This window comes from Protopterus annectens, chromosome 3.part0 (genome assembly GCF_019279795.1).
Source record: "Protopterus annectens isolate FY-2018-M chromosome 3.part0, PAN1.0, whole genome shotgun sequence".
NCBI lineage: Eukaryota > Metazoa > Chordata > Ceratodontiformes > Protopteridae > Protopterus > Protopterus annectens.
In genome coordinates, this window is record NC_056731.1 from 407,788,756 (window position 1) to 407,808,902 (window position 20,147).

At 38.3% G+C, this 20,147-nt stretch overlaps 1 protein-coding gene across 2 annotated transcripts in view; it reads right to left on the reverse strand.

Annotated features, from left to right (window-relative positions):
• Positions 1-19,779, reverse strand: part of LYRM4 (LYR motif containing 4) — a 1,219,722-nt gene extending 1,199,943 nt beyond the window's left edge. Inside the window, exon 1 of one of the 2 annotated variants that reach the window (XM_044064857.1) lies at positions 19,598-19,760. In XM_044064857.1, coding sequence (XP_043920792.1) covers positions 19,598-19,683 — 86 coding nt within the window. In that variant the 5' untranslated portion in view covers positions 19,684-19,760. Of the gene's footprint in view, positions 1-19,597 lie in introns of both variants that reach the window. The other variant, XM_044064856.1, reaches the window with a different exon arrangement.
• Positions 19,780-20,147: the final 368 nt, after the last annotated feature.

Here is a 20,147-nt window from a genome sequence, read left to right on the forward strand (position 1 = left end):
CTACACTGATTGATTATATTACGGCGACCATGAGACAGTGGCAAATCACTTTGCAGTTAAGCCATTGTAAAGGACAAATTATTATTCCAGGGTTAAAATTTCAAATGAGGATATTCAAGGGTGAATCTGTCACCGTTGCTCTTTTGTCTTGCCCTTAATCCATTAAACTGTCTACTTAACAGATTAGGTCATGGCTAAAATTTGGCTCCAAGAAAACAACAAACTGTAAAAAAAGACTTCTCATTTTCTTTTTGTGGATTTTTTAAAACTGTACAGTTCATCAGATGAGGAACTGAAAGCACACCTGCAAGTGGTCAAAACTTTTTCAGATGATATAAGAATGTCATTTGATGATGATAAATGTGCAAATGCAACTTAGCAGGAAAGCTGCAACAACAAGGAAACATCAGCCTGGGACAGAAATGTGATATAAAAGAACTTGAGCAAGAGGGAGTGTATAACTATTTGGGAACTAATGAAAGATCAACAATAAAACATGAACAAACACGAATAAAACTTAGTAAGGAATATTTTAGAAGAGTAAAATTAATATTGAAAACAGCACTGACATCTAGGAGCGAAGTCCAAGCTATAAACCAATTTCTTCTCCCTGTCCTAATTTACAGTTTTGGAGTGACTGGCTGGACCCAGAAGCTGTTGGATCAGTTGGACAGGAAAACAAAAAGGATGCTTCATGCTTATCAAATGATTTATAAAAATCAGTGTATACCAAGACTATATATCACCTGTTCTGAAGGAGGTATGGGCTTCCTCGAAACTGATTACATGTATAGATATGCAATCGGAGGAATGCATTCATATCTGCTGCCTCACAAGACCCAAACATAGTGAAAGTTTTAAAACATGAAGAGAAGAAATCTAAGATGACTTCCCTGCTTAGTTTAGCAGAAGCATATCGGTGTCCAGCGAGAATGGAAAGCAAACCAGAAGTAGATATAAATCAGGCAGCAACTGTATGCTCCAAAAAAAACAAAGAAAGAATATAAGGTGAAGGATCAGATGAGAAGGCAAGAAATGTGGAAAACGTATAAATAAAGTTGCAACTACAGAAAACTCTTAGAACAACCTCATGTTGATCAGGATCGAAAGCTGGAATGCTTAAGGGGAGGTGAATTTAAACCAAAAGATGAAATGTTAATATTGGAGGCCTAGGACAGTAGATTACATACACATTGATTTATAAAGTCCAATAAACATATAGGAAAGAGAGACAAATGTAGACTTTGTAAAACAGAATTGGAAACAGTCACACATCTTGTTGCTGGTTGTGATACACTAATGGCATAATAATGAGGCAAGACTGTTGCACTGGCAGGCACACATTATAATACTGATGTAGCTGAAAAAATGGAAAGATGAGCCACAAAGCATTGCAGAAAATTAACACGTTTACATCACATGGGATCACCCATTACCAAAAGTTCAAAAGGAGATGTGAGTAGGTCCATGAAAAGAAGACAAAAAATAGCACTGATAAGTTAAACTGCTACACCCAGTGACTACAGTGTCTTACATATAGAGAGACACAAAACATACCAGGATTTGCAGGCAGAAATGAGGGCAATGTAGAAGAAGGATACCCAGACAGTTTCAATAGTAGTAAAAGCAACAGGACTTATAAAAACAAAAAGCAAAAATTACAATCGTACTTATATATTTTACCGATTCTCGGCTGGAGCACCTTGTGTGTGGAGTCCGCATGTCCTCCCCGCGGTACAGTGGCATTCGAAAGACATGCGTAAATGGGCGTGCCTTCATTGAAGGCTGGGCGTCGAGCCGACACCTCGGCACCATAAAAATCTACTGCCAATCATTAGCGGACCGGAGTTCTGCTGTGGCGACCCCTAACCGGGAAAAGCAGAATGAAGAAGAACAACATGCAACTCCTTTTGATCTGCAGGAGGAGTCAATACTGGGCACATTGCAGGTGCGAACACTTCTGGATAATGTCAAAGATTAAAACAATACTAATTTCATGAACTTTAATCATGATTTACATAGGAATAAGGTCCATTTCTGTCATGGTCTTAGAAACCTAAAAGACTTGGAGAAATTATAAAAAGGGGAAATAGCCAAATTTAACAATGCTGAACTTTTAATAACACTTCTAAAAATCAACAATAGGAAAATTACATTTTTAACAGCAATTTATATACCACCTGGGAATAACACTGATACTGCTGATAGCACCCTGTATTGGATAGCCCAACAAATTAACCATAAAACTATAATACTTGGAGACTTAAATATAGACTGGCAACTCAAATTCCACTACCCCCACAGAATCCATAACCTTGTACAGCTTCAAAAAACTAATAATCACACCTACTAAAAGAATCAATAAAGCTTCAAACTCATCATTAGACTGAATCCTTACAAACAAACCAGACAACATGACAAAACTACGGTGCCTCTCAGACAGCATATTTGACCACATACCAACATATGCCATTAGAACTCACAGTAACCTAGATAAGTATATTATCTAGAACCAAATAAAAATACAACGAATTTCAGCAAGATCTTTTCAATGAAGCCCTAAAACAACACTGTAACATACCCAAAACAATGCCACTAGATAATGCTATAGAAAACTTTAATAACATATTCTGACAGAGCTTAAATAATCTAACACCAACTCTGCATCATGGCTAAAGAAAAAAAAAAAAACTTCATATGCTAAAAAGGGATAAAGCCTGGAACTGAAAATGCCTTCCATCAATTTACACATCTTAGAAACCTTGCAAAACTCCATGTCAAACAGGACAAACAAACATACTATACAAACCTGCAAGACAAACATCAAAACACCAAACAATTTTGGTCAGCAATAAATAAACTACTGCACCCTGGCAAGACCCCGACTTCACCTCTAAAACCACACAATATGACAGACTCTAACCCCACAAAGTTTAATTCCTACTTTATACAATCAATATTATTGGTCTTAGATACAAATAAATCAGTCCCAATCTCTCTCTACCCCTGTACAACTAAAATCAACTACAGCTCTGCAATTTTAGTCCAGCATCCACCTCACTCATAATGAAATTTGCTCCTTAATCTCCATAGCTGTAGACCAGCTACCATCAGCCTACATAAAAATGGTTGCAAAAGTCATAGCCTTCACTGTGTCCATACTAATTAATAGGTCCATAGCAGAAAGACATGTCCCGCTACTGTGGAAAAAATCCTACATCATACCACTCCACAAAGGCGGCACATCTGCAGAGTTCAATAACTAAAGCCCAACAGTGATTCCTTCCCCCTCTCCAAAATATTAGAGAAAGGAATCCGTATGCAGCTGATACAGTACCTAACCTCAAATAACCTGCTCTCAGAAACACAACATGGGTTTAGGCCCCAGCACAGCACCAGCACTGCTCTACTACATTTTACCAGTATAATAAACCAACATAGAAACAGTGGTCTGCTTGTGTCCGCCATGTTCTTAGACTTGTCAAAGGCATTTGATACTGTTTTGCAACACCAGCTACTCATTCAACTCTCCTCAAATTGAACTTGCACAAAACTCCTTGTCATGGTTACTTAGTTATCGATCTGGAAGGCAACAAACCTACTCATACTTTCAACCAGTTACTACAGGTGTCCCTCAAGGCTCTGTCCTGGGTCCTATCCTATTTAACAAATTTATTAACAACCTCCACACCTGCACTCACCATGCTAATTTAGTTTAGTATGCAGATGATAACATTAACATATGCAGCCTCAAAAATAAATAAGCTCCAAGACATTATCCGAAAGTCTTTCTTGTCTGCAGAAACCTGGCTCAAAGAATCAAACCTCTTACTCTTCCCTAAGAAAACAAACTCTCCAACAAACTCAACAGTATTAAACCACTGCTTAAATAACATCTTAATCAATCCTGGTCCTGCGCATGCTCATCACCAGGTTAAGACTTTATGCTGATTTTAAGATACTGTCCAAATCCCCCCCTTAAACAGAAGATGCTAAACGTCTGATTAAAATATGTATCGACATTTAAATGATTAAGGCAGTAGAACAATTAGAAATGTGGTAAGAACATGTTCACTCTATCAACACCTGCGCTGTCATCAGATGATGACCACAAGCCTCGTGAATCTTAGTAGAGAGTTCTATTTATATGGTATTAAAGTAATGCAAATTCTCTCATATTCTAAGCTTATCGAAAGAACCACAATGCAGATTAACTATATACCACTAAATACAGTCTTAACTGGGATTGATATGAACCTCCCTAAAGCAGCACTGGTTCATATCCAGAAAGACAATAGTTGGGCAAACTGTAATGCGGTACACAAATGCTCGTGAACAATTTTCTGAGAATCTGTGCTGACAACTCCTAAGAATCACAAAAGTATTTTATTTAACATTTATTTCCCAAGATCGTCTGAGTGGACAACAAGTGTCCGTTTTCAGCGGAGTCTTGGGGAGAAAAACTCTATAGGTTTACAAAGAGAAGAAAAATTTACAAAATTACAAGAGAGACATTACAGAGTAGTAGCATACAGATTGTAGACTTTACAGCAGTTCGTATACAATAAGAGGACATTACCCCTTTTGGTTGAAAATACAAGTGTACAAAATATACAATGAGAGTAGATAAGAACCTGGTACAGAATTGCAAGATATTTCACAATTGAATAACAGTATATAAATGTTTAAGTTTCCATATATACATTCAAGCAAAAATACATGTAACAGCATATATATATATATATATATATATATATATATATATATATATATGTGTGTGTGTGTGTGTGTGTATATATATATATATAATGTATATATATATATATATATATATATATATATATATATATATATATATGTGTGTGTATATATATATATATATATATATATATATATATATATATACACACACACACTCACTTTAGAAGCTCGAAATACTGAAATATCGAAATTCAGTATTTCGAGCCCATAAAGTGGAATTCTAAGAAGAGCAAAAGCTCAGAAGCATGAAATTCAAAATTTCTAATACTGGAGGTTTTGAATTTCACGCTTCTGAGGTTTCGCTGAGGTTATAGACTCAGGCAAGTGTGTGTTAAGGGTTTTGGGTAGGAGCTGTGGTGTGTGTCAGTGCGTTTTGTTGCTGGGTTTTATATTAGAACATCGAAGTTTCAAAACTTCGAATGTTTTAATATCGAACCCTATTCAGCGAAAGCTGAAAATATCGAAGCAACAGAAAACCAAATTTTTTCCTAGGGAAAGAATTTGGTTGTCCATTTCTGTTGCTTCGGTATTTTCAGTGCTGTAGTGGAAAGTTATGCGTCGGGTTCAGGTAAGTGTGCAATTGAGTGCAGTTTAGGGTAGTTAGGGTGTGGGTTAGGTATGTGTGCGACTGTGTGGACGTGAGGGTTAGGGCAGGTTAGGTTTAGGCAGCGGGTCAGGTAAGTGCACGATTGTGTGGACGTGAGTGTTAGGGCGGGGTAGGTGAGTTAGGGTTAGGGCACAGGTGAGGTGAGTGTGCGATAGTGTCGGACCTTAGGGTTAGGGTTTGGGTTAAGGTAAGTGGATAGTTATTGGTGCGTGTATAACATAGTGTAGGGTTAGGTGTGTGTGTGTGTGTGTGTGTGTGTGGATTGCTGTTTGTGTTGTTTGTATGTGTTTTGGAACAGCAATTTTTTTTCCCTAGGAAAAAATTTGCTGTTCTGTATGCTCAATGTTTTCAGCTTTCACTGAATAGGGCTCGATATTAGAACAGTCGAAGTTTTGAAACTTTGATGTTCTAATATAGACCCTTGTTGCTGTGATGTGTGTGTGTGAGGAGAATGTGGCATGTGTGGTGGTGTTTTGTGTGTGTTTGTATGTAGTGCGACCTCGGAATGAGAATAATTAAGTAGGGGGTGCAGGGGGGCTTGCCCCCCTACTTTTATGTAGCATACAGCTTATGTTTTTGTGTGTGTGTGTGTGTGTGTGTGTGTGTGTGTGTGTGTGTGTGTGTGTGTGTGTGTGGAGTACAAGCGCAAAATTCAAAATCTCCGGCATGCGAGATTTCGAATTTCGCTGTTCTGAGTTTTCGTGATTTTAAAATTTCGACTTTATAGCTTCAAAATACTGAATTTCGATATTTCAGTACTTTGAGGATATAAAGTGAATCCACACACACACACACACACACATACATACACTCATTTATAGGTTATTGGTCACACATGGATAGGTATAGTTAGTGTGTGTAGTTTGTGTTGGCCAGGACTGATAGGGTGTAGAAATAGGGAGTAAATTATAGTTGCATAGGTGGCTGGTGAAGAGGTATGTTTTAAGTAGGCTTTTGAAGGAGGGTGTGAAGTTTCGTAGTCTGAAGTCAGGGGTAAGGTTGTTCCATATTTTTGCTATTTCGTGGGCAAATAATGATTCCCCAGAGTTGTTTTTGCATGTGATGGTTTCAATTAAGGCTTTGTTGGAGGACCAAAGTTGTCTGTTTGAATTGTAGAAGTTCAACATTACAGTCAGGTCAGGGGTTTTCTCAGGATAGTACAGAATTAGATGAGCTAGCCTGAGTTGATGGTACCTTAATAGGTTTGGAAATTCAAGCCAGTGCAAAGCTTGTAAGGAAAGGCAGTGTTGGGATTGTGACTTGGCATTGCTAGCAAATCTAGCAATTTTGTTGCAACAGATGGAAAGTTTATTAAGGTCAGTTTTGTAAAGATTAGTTAGAATTGGGGATGCATAAAGTACAGCAAATAAGAGGTGGGTCCTGGCTATTGCAATTCGAGATTCGGTGGTTAGATAACTTTTACAGTGATAGAGGGAACATTGCTTTTTGTGGACTTTAGTGATGGTTGTTGATATGTGCTTTGTGAATTTCATTTGCTGGTCAATGGTAACTCCTAGGTGTTTAGCCTCAGTGACCGGGGTGATTTGGGTTTTGCTGGTGGAGAGTATAGAGAAGGTAAGGCTGCTCGTTTTAGTAGTGTGGAATAGCATTAGTTGTGTTTTTTTGGGATTTAGTATGAGTTGAGAGTTGTTAAGCCAGTTCTCTATTTCAGAGAAAGCTTCTTGGGCTTTTTGTTGGAGAAGTTGGATGTTGGGTGCAGAGCACATGAGAGTTGTGTCGTCAGCGTATTGGACTATGTCGGCTTTAGAGGTAGCTGAATGAAGTTGGTTTGTGAAGATATTAAAATGAAGGGGTCCTAGGATTGATCCTTGCAGCAAACCTACAGAGGTTGGGAGTGGGGGGGATAGAGAGTTGTGCCATTTGATGGATTGTTGGTGGTTATCTAAATAGCTTTGAAACCAGCGTAGGGTGGGATTGTTACGGTTGAGGTCAGAGAGACAAGACAGTAGTTTATTATGTGAGACTATGACAAATGCCCTGGATAAATCTAGGAAGGTAGCCGAGACTAATTTACCTATATTTCTGTGGAAGTTTATAGTATTGGTGAATTTGAGAAGGGCAGTGGTGGTGCTGTGGGATGGACAAAATCCATGTTGGGTTGAGAGACAAGGTTGTTGGTGAGGAGATAGGAGAGGAACTGGTAGTGAATACATCTTTCTAGGATCTTAAAGAGGGGTGGGAGAATGGCAATTGGTTGATAGTTGGAAAGGTCTAAGGAGTGGCCACCTTTGCGGAATGGTATGATATATGAGGCTTTCCACAGGGGTGGAACGGTGTGTTCGGTGATGGATCTATTTATTAGAAGTGAAATGGGATAGTCTATAGCTGGGGATGCAATTTAGAGATATTCGGCAGGAAGGTTATCGGCTGCAAGGGTGGTTGGTTTGAGTTTGGCTAGGAGTTTTTGGATAGCAGAGCTAGGAACAGACTTAAGTGTGAAAGGTATGGTATGAGGTGGTTGTGGGGTGTTGAAGGAAGTGATGTTGTTTAAGAGTTTGAGTACTGAGGGGGTGAAATAGCTATTAAAGCTGGAGGCTATTTCCAGGTCTGTACCTGTTATATTGGGGGCAGAAGTGGTGGTTCTTTCAGGCTGTAGGATGTTATTTATTAGAATTTTTGCAGTTTGGTACTGTATTTGTTTTGTTTAGTTATATAGTAATTTTGTTTAAGGAGCTTAACCTGCTTTTTGCTTTGTTCCGGAGCTTGTGAAAGGTTTGCCTCGCTACAGGTGATCTGGTGTGGCGCCAGATTTTCCAAGCTTTATCCCTGACTCTAAGTAGGGCTTTTGTGTTTTTTTGGCGCCAAGGGGTGGCACGCACGTGCACAAATACGCATGCATGCATGCACACAAATACTCACATGCACATGGGCACACAGATATGTGCAATTATAACCACAACACAGGTAGAAAAAGCATAAAAAAAGTAGTCCATCCCAGACTGGATACTTACTAACAGACCATCTCACTCCTACCTCTCAGGCTCCCTCCCAGATGCCGTAAGCGACCACCTTCCCTCCTTTATAATTAAACATCGAGCAAATCCATTAAAATCCTCCATATCTGGTACACAAAGAATTTCAAAACCCATGACTTCATATCTCCACTTAATCAATGCAACTAGAGACCATTCATCTCTTCCCCCTGAAAAGTGCCATAGACTACTTCAATAACATTTTTCTTAACATTGTAAATCATCTTTGCCTATAAGAACTGTCAGAACTAAATCCAACAATGCCCCCTGGCTGACCAGAGATACTCATCTACTGCTAAAATAAAGAGATAAAGCATGGGACTTGTGGCATTAAAATAAAACTCAAACTAATAGGTATACCAGGAACTAAGGAACAAAGCCAAAAAACAAATTAGGACAGACAAAGGAACCACTATATAGGCAATCAAAACAAACACAAAAATAACTGAAAATTCTGGGCTGCCATTAATAAAATCCTACAATCAGGAAACACCAGTACCCCACCACCAAACATTGATACCACCACCAATAATATTGCCAACAAATTCAACTAACACTTCACCAAATCCATCCTAGCCCTCACCAAAAATAGTTCTCCCACTTGACATCCAAACCTATGTTCTGTACCAGTAGACCAAAACCTCTTCTCCTTATAGCCTGTCCCAACAAGCACAATTTATAAATACCTAAAGAGGCTTAAACCCCCAGTCATGGCCACTGAAAAATTACCTGAAGAATATCTCAAGATCGCAACCAAAGCCATCTCTTAAGTCTCCTTGCTCATTAATTACTCTTTATCAGAACAACACATTCCTTCTTTGTGGAATATTTTGCATACAATACCTATCCACAAAGGAGGCAACTCTGTGAAACTATCTAATTACTGTCCAATTGCCATTCTATCTCCCTTATCTAAAATCCTCAAAAAATGTATACATATCCAAATAATCTCCTCATTAACACACTGCTAACCAGCACCCAGCATGGATTCCACCCCCAATCACAGTATTACCACAACCCTTATTAGCTTTACCAACACAGTAAGCCAACATCAAAACAATGGTAACCTAGTATCCACTGTATTCCAAGATCTCGCTGAGCCCTTCGATACTGTCTCCCATCCCAAACTCCTTTCTGCTCTCTCCGATCTTAATCTTAGCCACTCCAAACTAGCGTTGTTTCAAGACTATCTAACCAACCACCAACAAACAGTAAAATGGAAAAACTCCTTCTCTCTCCTCCTACCTGTCATCCTAGGGATCCCCCAAGGATCCATTCTTGGACCTCTTCTTTTCAACATATTCATCAACCAACCCCACAAAGCTACCAGCAGGCCAGTCTAGTCCATTATGCTGATGACTCCACTCTAATCTGCTCCACCCCACCACTCCCTCAACTCCAGGAATGGACACAAGAGTTCTTTACCGCTGTTGAACTGTCAACTAATACTTAACCCCAATAAAACACAGCTAATGATATTCTATTCTACTAGAGCCTTAGACCCCATACCAGCATTCACAATATTCTCATCTAATAGCACCCCTATCACACCTGTCCAACACACCAAACTTCTAGGGCTTAACATACATAACAACATGATATTCAATATGCACATTGTACAGATAATAAAGGAAGTCTAGAAAAAACTCGGAACCCTATATAGATCCAAAAAGTAACTTACCAATGACAGTAAAGAACACCATCGCAAGAACCCACCTACTATCCAAACTCCTCTACAGCTCTCCCATACTCATCAACCTAAACAAAGCAGACCCTAACAAACTAATCACCTGCTACAATAAAATAGCTAGGTTTGCTACTGACTCACCCTTCAGAACACATCATTGTATAGCAATCAAGCAACTATCCTGGCTAGAATTACCCAACCTGCTCATATATAACCAGCTTACAATAGCCCACCATATTTTATATTATCCCGATAGAGTTCCTGCTCTTCAAGTTCTACTTAATATCTACTCTAACAAATACCTATTAAGATTCACCAAGAAAGGACTGGCTGACACAGGCAAAAGCAACAATAGCTCTGAGGACTTCTTGTTTTCCATTTCTGGTGCAAAAGCATTGAATGCCATCCCCTTAGATATTAGGACCACTGGAAATAAAAATAATTTCAAAAAACTCCTCCAGTCCCATTTACATAGTTCTTGGTTTTGTAATTGTTCTAACCCTAGATAGCTTCACTTAATTAGATCATATCATACTTTAACCTTCTATGAATGCTTGCAACAACTCCTTTCCATACTCTGAATCAATGTGCATTTACTGTACTAACCGCTGCTGAACGTAACCAAATGACTGAACAAAATGTCCTTTCAACTGTATTGTTTATTGTAATACACAGTGCTCCTTGTAGTATATTTACCTTTTGCTCCTTTCTTGGCCTTCAATTGTACTCTATTAATTTTTCCACTCTATACTGTACTTTAACATGTATACTGTATTTACTGTAGTTGCTGTACTAATTGTGGAGCTTTTCTCCTTAGGCCTCTGCTGAAAATGGGATAAATGCCCAGTTGGACTTTCCTGGTAAACAAATGTAAAATAAAATAAATAAATAAACAGTCAAAGGCAGTTATATTCCATTAAGCTTTTAAGAGATCTTGCTAAAACCTGTATAGCACAGCTTATTAAAAAAAAATAAAGAACAAGAACCATACAGATGATTATGAGCAGGTCTTTGCTCATAACCAACTTATTACGTGCTCTCAAAATGGATGCCAAGAAATTCACCTTAAGAACAAAGCTCAAAAAATCAAGCTTGACATCCATGTCAGGAACACATAATAGAGGATTATGATCAGAAACTCAGTTATAAAGTTTTGAAACACACTGGGCTTTATTTGTTCCATCAACTACCAGTTATAGGGGAAAAAAGGAGAAGGTGCAGGAATGCAAAGTGTTTCACCAGCTTTGATAGTGGGTAAGGCACGGAGTTATTTCAAGCAGAAATATCTTTCAATTGCTTTGCTTAAAGATTCTAGCAAAATCAAAATATAATATATGGGAGGGGGTCAAAGGATCAAAATCAGGGACAGTTTTAAAAACATAATGACAACAACAGGAAAAAAAAAGGTATACTGGTAGGACCCACAACTCAAAGACACAGAAGACTCCCAAAGACAAATCAAGCTAACTTTACTGGATATCGCCACAAGGTTAAGCACTTAAATTTACAACATCAATTAGGCGTCATCAAAACTTGTTTGAATCTCCAATAACAATCATTTATATACCAGATAATGAATACATGAATAGTCTAAATACACCAATCCAAACTCATTTACAGACACTATTAAGATTTTTAATGCAAAAATCAAGTTATAATTATATCTGTGCTAAGATATTTTGTCAGAGTATGTACAAAATATATGCAACCAACATTATTAATAAAAAGTCCATGTAGATGAACTTAAAATGTTGAGTTGAAAAAAAACAACATATTAAAAAGATTTTGTATATCAAGAATACATAATTATAATTTAGCAACTCACAACTTAAGCACACTATGAATTGAAATATTCTCATTTAATCCTGGTGGTATGATTTCATTTAAAAGTAGTCACACCACTTCTTTGTATTCAGTTAATGTCTCTCACGTCACCCCTTGGTTAGCGGTACCAGATCCTGAACTGCAAATCTAAATTTTACATAATCTGAACATACAACCATGTGCCTAAAATGTCTGTTAGTACCATTTCCCTTCTGAATGTCATGGAAATGTTCATAAATTATTTTCCTCAAAGTAGATTGCATTTATACCCACATAAAATTATATACAATGGTCAAAAATTGCAAACTAAACCCCCCAGAATTGCAGTTACACCCATTCAATAATTTAATGGGCTTGGATATACCTTTGACCAAAATACTAGGTCCTTCCAAAGTATTTGGGCACAGTTTACAAAACCTATATCTTCATGTACCCCCTAACATTCTGAACGCCTTACCCCGCTAAATGGTATCAGTTTCAAACCTGTTCTTCAGGTTTTGTCCTATTTTAAAAACAAAACAAGGGCTGTCACCCAGGAGTATGTTCACATCTTTGTCAAACCTAAAAATTCCCCAGTGTTACATTATGATTTTCTTTAATAATTTTCCATCAGCATGATACTCCAAGATCATGGCTTGGTCAAAGCCTATTTCATTCACTAGGATGTCATCAGTTGAAGACCTATTAATACCTCTGCCCAATAATACAGGGGAACATTATTTCCCTATCCCTGAATATTTCATCCCTTATCTTGATTAAGCAGCCCAGGGGATAAACATAGACAAATGTCTGTCACATTCCTCAATTAGAATTGTTATCATCTGACACCATTCTTACAAGTCTAGCCAACTACCCTTTTACCTAACTTTTTTATCTGGGCCACAGAGTTACAGCGGTTAAAATGCAAGTAAGCATTAGAGAATGTGTCCTTCCTAAAAATATTTGTGGAAAAAATAACTACTATCCCCTTTTAAAACAGAAGCATCCAAGTAATTTAAAACATCCTGAGACTACTTACAAGGAAACTTTAAAAAGGAAGCTGTCTTATCCAAAACGTCAAGAAAATCAGTTAACTTTTGTAAGGACTCTATCCAAAAACTACATATATCATCCAATAACCTAAGGTCTAGGTTCTAACAATTTATAAAGTTGGAATTAAATGCCTCCTTTTCTAAGCCCATATAACCATACTGACATAAAATGGAGTACATGTCATTCCCATGGCAACTTCCTTGACTTGTTTAAGATACTTACCATCAAAAAAAATTATTAGACAACACAATCTCCATTAAGTTATGTAAAAATATCACTTCCTCATAACTGAGGTAACTACATTCAACCTTCTTCATGGGGTAATGGAAAATAAATCTACCACTTCTATGGTAAGAAAGAATAGATCTGGATGATATTAATGATTCTTTATCATACCAAGAATCACTTAGTATACAATTAAAATCACTAGCAAAGGGTTTCAACTTATGGTCAATAAATAAAACAACAGGGTATATTTTGAAACAATTAGCTACTACAATTGGACTAAGGAGGATCCTCCGTACTTTTATGGACCTTAGGTATTACAAAAACAGAATAATTGGGTCAGTGATATTCAAAAAATCCAAGGTTGCTGAATTAATTACCACCAACAAATGTTGATCATATAAGTACCACTGACACTCATATAGGCCACATTAATTTTGTTCTTAGAAACTTCCATACATGCATCACAAATAATATTAGATATAATAGTAATAACCATATTTGCCAAGATGAGAAAATAAACAGTCAAAACAGCTATATTCCTATATTCCATTTAGCTTTTAACAGATCTTGTTAAAATGTACACCCTAGCCTCTTAAAAAACACAGTGTCATAACATAAATCATACAGACGATTATGAGTGGGTCTTCGATCCTAACTAGCTTATTATGTGTTGCTGACATGAATGTTAAGAAATGCATCTCGAGGGCAAAGCTCAAGAAGCTAATCTTGGCATCCATATCAAGAACACATAATAGAGGATTATAATCAGAAACCCAGTCATAATTCTTTGTAATGCAATGGGCTTTACTTCTTACATGTACTACTAGTTACAGGGGGGAAAAAAAGGAGAAAGCGTAGAAGTGCAAAGTGTTGTACCAGCTCTGAAAGCAGGTAAGGCATTTAGAGAGTTCTTTCAAACAGCCAACAGCAATACCTCTCAACTGTTTTTCTTAAGGATTATAGCCAAGTCTAATTCTAAAAGTTGGAGGAGGGGTCAAATGATCAAAATCTCCACCCTACTTTATGCCTCTCCAATATATACCAACCTAAGGCAATGCGATCTAAACAAGCTAGATACCTGCTACAACAAAATTGCCAAATTCGCCACAGGGGCATCCTACCATAGTCACCACTGGCTCTCACTTGCTGAACTGGGCTGGCTTGAACTCCCTCACCTCCTTCAGTGGTATCAACTCTCACTCGCCCACAAACTAGCAAACCATCCACTAAATGTCCCATCCCTCCAGAATCTACTCCAACCCTATCGCACCACCAGACCACTAAGATCCAGCAACAAAAATCCCTTGCAGATCACTAAAGCCAATAACTCTGCTGAAGCACTATTCTCTTGCACCATAGCCAAATTATGATACTCCCTTCCACCCACAATTACCTCCGTACCATCATGCACCCACTTCAAAACTTTACTAAAAGCACACCTAAAAACATGCTGGCTATGCCCTTGCAACTCCCACTCTAATATCACCCACCCCATCCAACCACTACCTTTCTTTCCACTCCACTAATGACCTTGATTATAGCAAGCTCAGATGCTCATAAGCCTAGTACTTTTTATACAGCAGGAACTTCTTATTGTAACATTTGTTAATGTCTGTTATGTACTTCACAGATAAAGATTGTAGTTGTCTACTGATGTACTATGTTCTTCATCTGTAAATATGTTGTAAGTAATTGCTATGTTAAATTGTTAATCTCTATGTAATCCAATGCAACTACTGTCTGTTTATTTTAACTGTGGAGCTTTTCTCCCCAGGCCTCCGCTGAAAATGGACCTACGTCCAGTCGGACATGCCCGGTCAACAAATGTAAATAAATAAGTAAACACATACATAAATAAAATCAGGGGCAGTTTTTAAATATTGCTTTAATTCACCTAAATCATTAATAAAACAGGTTTTTCATAAACATGCATTTTCTGAACAATAAGTATGACTCTCTAATGTCTAAAATGACTGACTGTTGACCTCAGTGATTTACCAGAAAAATCAGTAGTTTATGCAGGATTAGGTATAAGATGAGGCAAAATCACAGACGTTCTGCATAATCAAGCACAGTTTAGAGTTACAGCAGACAGAAAATAAAACACCTTTTAAATGTTGTGAGAAACTTCATTCTGCCACAATTTCTGTATGTTAGTACTTCGTTAGTAAGTGTGGCTTTAACCATCTACTGACTTAAAATATTTTTTTATCTTTGCAGCTCTTCTTTGTTGGGCAGCACTGTGTGATATTCCTCCCTAGATGGTTTTGTTAAGCACCTCTAAAGCATTGTTAAGATCAGATCTTTATACTTATTTCAGAATGTAACTGAAGCACTCTGAACACTACAATAAAATAATGCACTTCATAATAAACAATGAGAAAACAACATCATGACAGTTCATTATTCAATACAAAATACAGGAAAAGTTGATACAACTAAGTATTCAGCAGTAAGTTAAACAAAAGCCACTAGCTACAAGGGCAAAAATGGCTACAGATAAGGGAGGGAGAAAGAAAGAAAGCAAACTGAGAAAGACTGAAAAGTGGAAAAAGAAGGTAGAATGGTAATCTGCACAGTGCAGTGATTCTGAGTGTGCAAGACATTAATAACTTAGGAATTTATCTTGTTTGCAGGAAGGATGTTACTGGTAACTCCATCCATCCATTCATAACCACTTTTTCCCCATTTCTTGCATAAGGGGTGGGGACATCAATTCAACAGTGATGATTATCTAGAAACAATGTTCACACCATTGGATGGCTAGCCTGCCACAGCTGTTCTATACCACACACACACACATACCTAGGGCCAATTTGAAGTGTCCAATTCACCTGCTGCAGGTCTTTGAAATATGGGAGGAAACTGGAGCACCCAGAGAAAATTCCTGCAAACACAGGGGAGACATGCAGATGCCATGAGAAGGTACCTCAGTCAGGAACTGAGCCAGAGAACCTCTGCTAATGTTATCTGTTGAGCCAGTGTGCTACCCTAGTAGTTATACTTAATTTAATGAATGACTACAGTTGTTCCAGATAAAACAATGTTTTACTATTGCACTCAAAATGAAAGAAAATCAATATGGAAAAGGACAATAGATATCATTAAGGCAAGTTCAGTATGTCAAAAAAGAAACACATAAAGGAGGATACCAGGGAGCTTGCATTGTTTCCATGGGACCTGATGGTGTCCCCGGCTGTGTGCTCCACGAACTCAACGAGGAATTAAACCCACAGCTAGGACAGCTGTTTAATCATAGTCTTACCTCTGGATACATTACCCAGGGGTGGCGCACTGCAACTGTGGTCCCACTTCACAAAGGCGGTGCCTCCACCGACCCTGGAAATTACCGGCCCATTAGCTTGACAAGCCTTATCTGCAAAGCCATGGAGAGGATCATAATGGACCTCATAAATAAAGACATAGGGAATTTGCAGACTTTGGATCCATCCCAGTTTGGCTTTGTCAAAGGCAGATCATGCCTTCTAAACTTGGTTGACTTTTGAAACAGTCACCAAAGCCATTGATGAGGAAAGGCAGTCCATACAGCCTACCTCGATCTGGCGAAGGCCTTGATACAATACCCACTCGGGTATCATTGAAAAACTCATCAGCTTAAATGTTAACCCATACATCACAAGATGGGTTGCAAACTGGCTGAGTGACAGAACCCACAGGGTCAGAGTTGCTGGCGCCATGTCGGACTCAAAGCCTGTCACAAGTGGTGTACCACAGGGCTCAGTCCTGGGCCACTCTTGTTTGGCATCTACTTTTCCAGTACAAGCAAACACAGGAGGGTTATGGCTGACAAAGTTTGCAGATGACTGCAAACTGGGCGCCATAGTAGAAAACACATCTGACACAGATATCCTTCAGAAGGGTCTCACAGAAACAGATAACTGGTGCCAGAGCCATGGCCTAAAGTTAAATGCCAAAAAATTCATAGTCATACCCTTCGGGAAAAACAAGGTTACCCCTAGCTACCAAATAGGTGGCAATCCACTGAGCACAGAAGAAGTTATCAGGGACCTGGGGACCCAGGTTGATAGTAGTCTGTCATTCGACACCCATGTAGCTAAAGTAGTTAAGAAGACCTTCTACATTGCCCACCTTATCATGAAGGGATTCTCATCTAGATCAAGGGAGGTCATAGTCTCCTATACTCATCACTCATCAGACCAATGATTGAGTACAATGCCCCATTCGAATGTATCTGACCCGACACTTGCAGCAGCTGGAGAGGCCACAAAGTTCCTCACCAAAAGGATAAAGGGTCTCAAACATCTGTCCTATGCTGCCCGACTGAAAGAACTCCAGCTCCATTCAGTCGCACAGCTTGCTCAGAGGTGACCTTTGCCTAACATACAAGGCCATGTCAAACCCAGAGTTGATGAATATGCTTCACCTCAAAAATCTAGATCCGTCAGAGCCACAAGGCGGAGACTTAAACCTCGACACGGCTATTAATAGGGCGTGCTGGAGGATAGATTCATCACCCAAAGACTCCTATGCTGTGGAATAAAATCCCGGTATATGTGAGGCAGAGCACCTCGCTGGCCTTGTTCAAGAGAAATCTTGACCAATGGATGGGAGATCGCAGATATACCCCAGGGATTACCTCAGTGTCACTGCTCAACAGAGGCACAGCAAAATAATGGGTATAGTTCCCCATACTAAAGGGGTGGCGTAAGCCACAAAACTATGGGCTAGGCTTGTAAATGCCCCCGGGCAGATAGCCTAGTATGAACCTATGAACCTATGAACCTAAGACAAACACAAACACGACACTGTAGCCACCATTTAAATTAGTAACTAAAAATGTATGTCAATGAAGCTTGCAAAGTAAGTTCTGTTCCTCTTTCCTTTGTATGGATGACAAGTGTGTGCTCCAGCTTGCTAGTCCACAGCAAACAAGAAAAATATACAACTATGGAACGGGTAACATACATTCAAATGTCAGAAATACTTCAAGATGGTGGCGGTGGTGTTGTAGCTTGATTTACTTGTTCGAAAAAAAAAAAAACGTCAGGTGATGGCTGTTGCTGGATTTGAATTATTTCATCTTTAATGCCACTTTATTCTACAGATGGCAAAACAATGTGTGCATCTATTTAACAATAAACATAGAACTGATATAACTAGGGTTGCCACCTTTTCAGATGGCCAAAGTGGGACAATTATGGTACAAACATCAGATTTTGCAGGCCAAAACATACCCACGGCCAGTACAAGGGACAAAACTTCACTTTTTTTGCCTAAATAAAAGCTTATTCTTGTAGAATTTTAGTTGCTTATTCTGTTTCTTATAACATTTAGGTGTTTCAGATACAGAATAACTGTTTTATGCAACATATAGGAAATAATTTTGCCCTAATATTTCGGGACAGTTGCCATTTTTACAATTTTTTTGCAGGACACAACTGCCCAAAGAGGGACTGTCCCTCGCAAATTGGGACAGGTGGTAACCCTAGATATAACGCATATATAAGCAGCTTAGTACAGTTATGTATCATCGCATGTTGCATTGCATAATATCTACCATCACTATCTGTATGGCAATGCTACCTTAGTAACAGGTGGCAGAGAAAAGTTCTTAATACGGAAGAGGACACAGAGGACTCCGGAAGTATACAAACTTGTGCTTCTATCTGCAGGGAGAAAGAAACAGAAAATCTACCTGTGGCGTCCCTTCCCTTAAACAACAGCCTTCATCAAGGGAAATAAGTGCCACTCCACCTATCTCAGATTTACAACGTGTATAAAAATAACACATATAGGCTCATCATAGCTCTCAACCTTCCATCTTAAAAATGAGGAACACTCGCCTTCATAATGTGGGACAAATGGACAAAATGTGGAACACTTACTAATGGCTTACTAACAACTTCAACTAGGAAGGTCATAGGATGGTTAAAATATGCTGCTTTTACTTATAAAGAAGATATTCATTTCTATTTACCATGGATTTCACTTAAAAAAAACTCAACACTGAATGTGTGACAGACTCTTTCAATGTGGAACTTCGAGGAACATGAACTTTTTAAGACCCCAAAAGAGGTACACTTGAGAGGTATGAGTCTCATGTAAATTATGCAATGTGACTAGACAGCTGCTGTACTGTCAGGTGTGCAAAAAGGAACGTTTACTAATCAAACCATTAAATAAAATCTACTCCCAGTTTCATGTCGTGTGTACAGATCAATATTAATACAATATTTCACATGCTTTTATGCAGAACCATATTTATTAAATAAAAATAACTTCAAAAAGTATAGTGGCCCATTATAGAGATGATATGAAACGTTACTATTATAGTATGTACTACTGGTTATCTGAACTTTTAAATAACACTTGCAAGTGCATAGAAACTGAAACAGTTAGTTTACAAGATAAACAACACCAGGAAACAGCCCAACTGTTCACGCACGTTTCCGAATGAATAACACAATTGTTTAAATCGCTCACCGATAACTGTAAGACGTAAACTTTTTGCTTTCTTTTAACATACTTCTGTACAGAGATAAAACCTGTGTTCTACTGGACGCCGCCATATTCAAAACATTGAGGGTCTTTCATCTGTAAGCCCTCAAAAAACGGAAACAGTTGGTGCCTGAAGAAATATATTAGCGTGCAAATGCTTGAAAACAGAGTAGGAAACCAACGGGCTTAACCATACGTTTTAGTTAAATATCACCCTGAAAAAATGTAGAATATTTGTTGTTAAGGTCACCTGTTCAATAGTCGGAATTTCAGGCACAGATTTGGACAGCTACAGGTTGCAGTATTACAGTTCTGCACATTAGGAAGTGTGGTGAGTAGTGTCTTAACTCTTTGAAGGAAATGTACTATTGAGAATGTAACGTTATATATTTTAGTGATTATGGTTGCACATATCTGTTACGAATGTAAATGCAGCGTTCATTGACTACAGAATGATGTTATTTATATATTTTGTAGCAGTGTATTTTTAAGGTAGTTGTGTGATTAATTCTGTTTTGGAGAAACTGGAATTTGC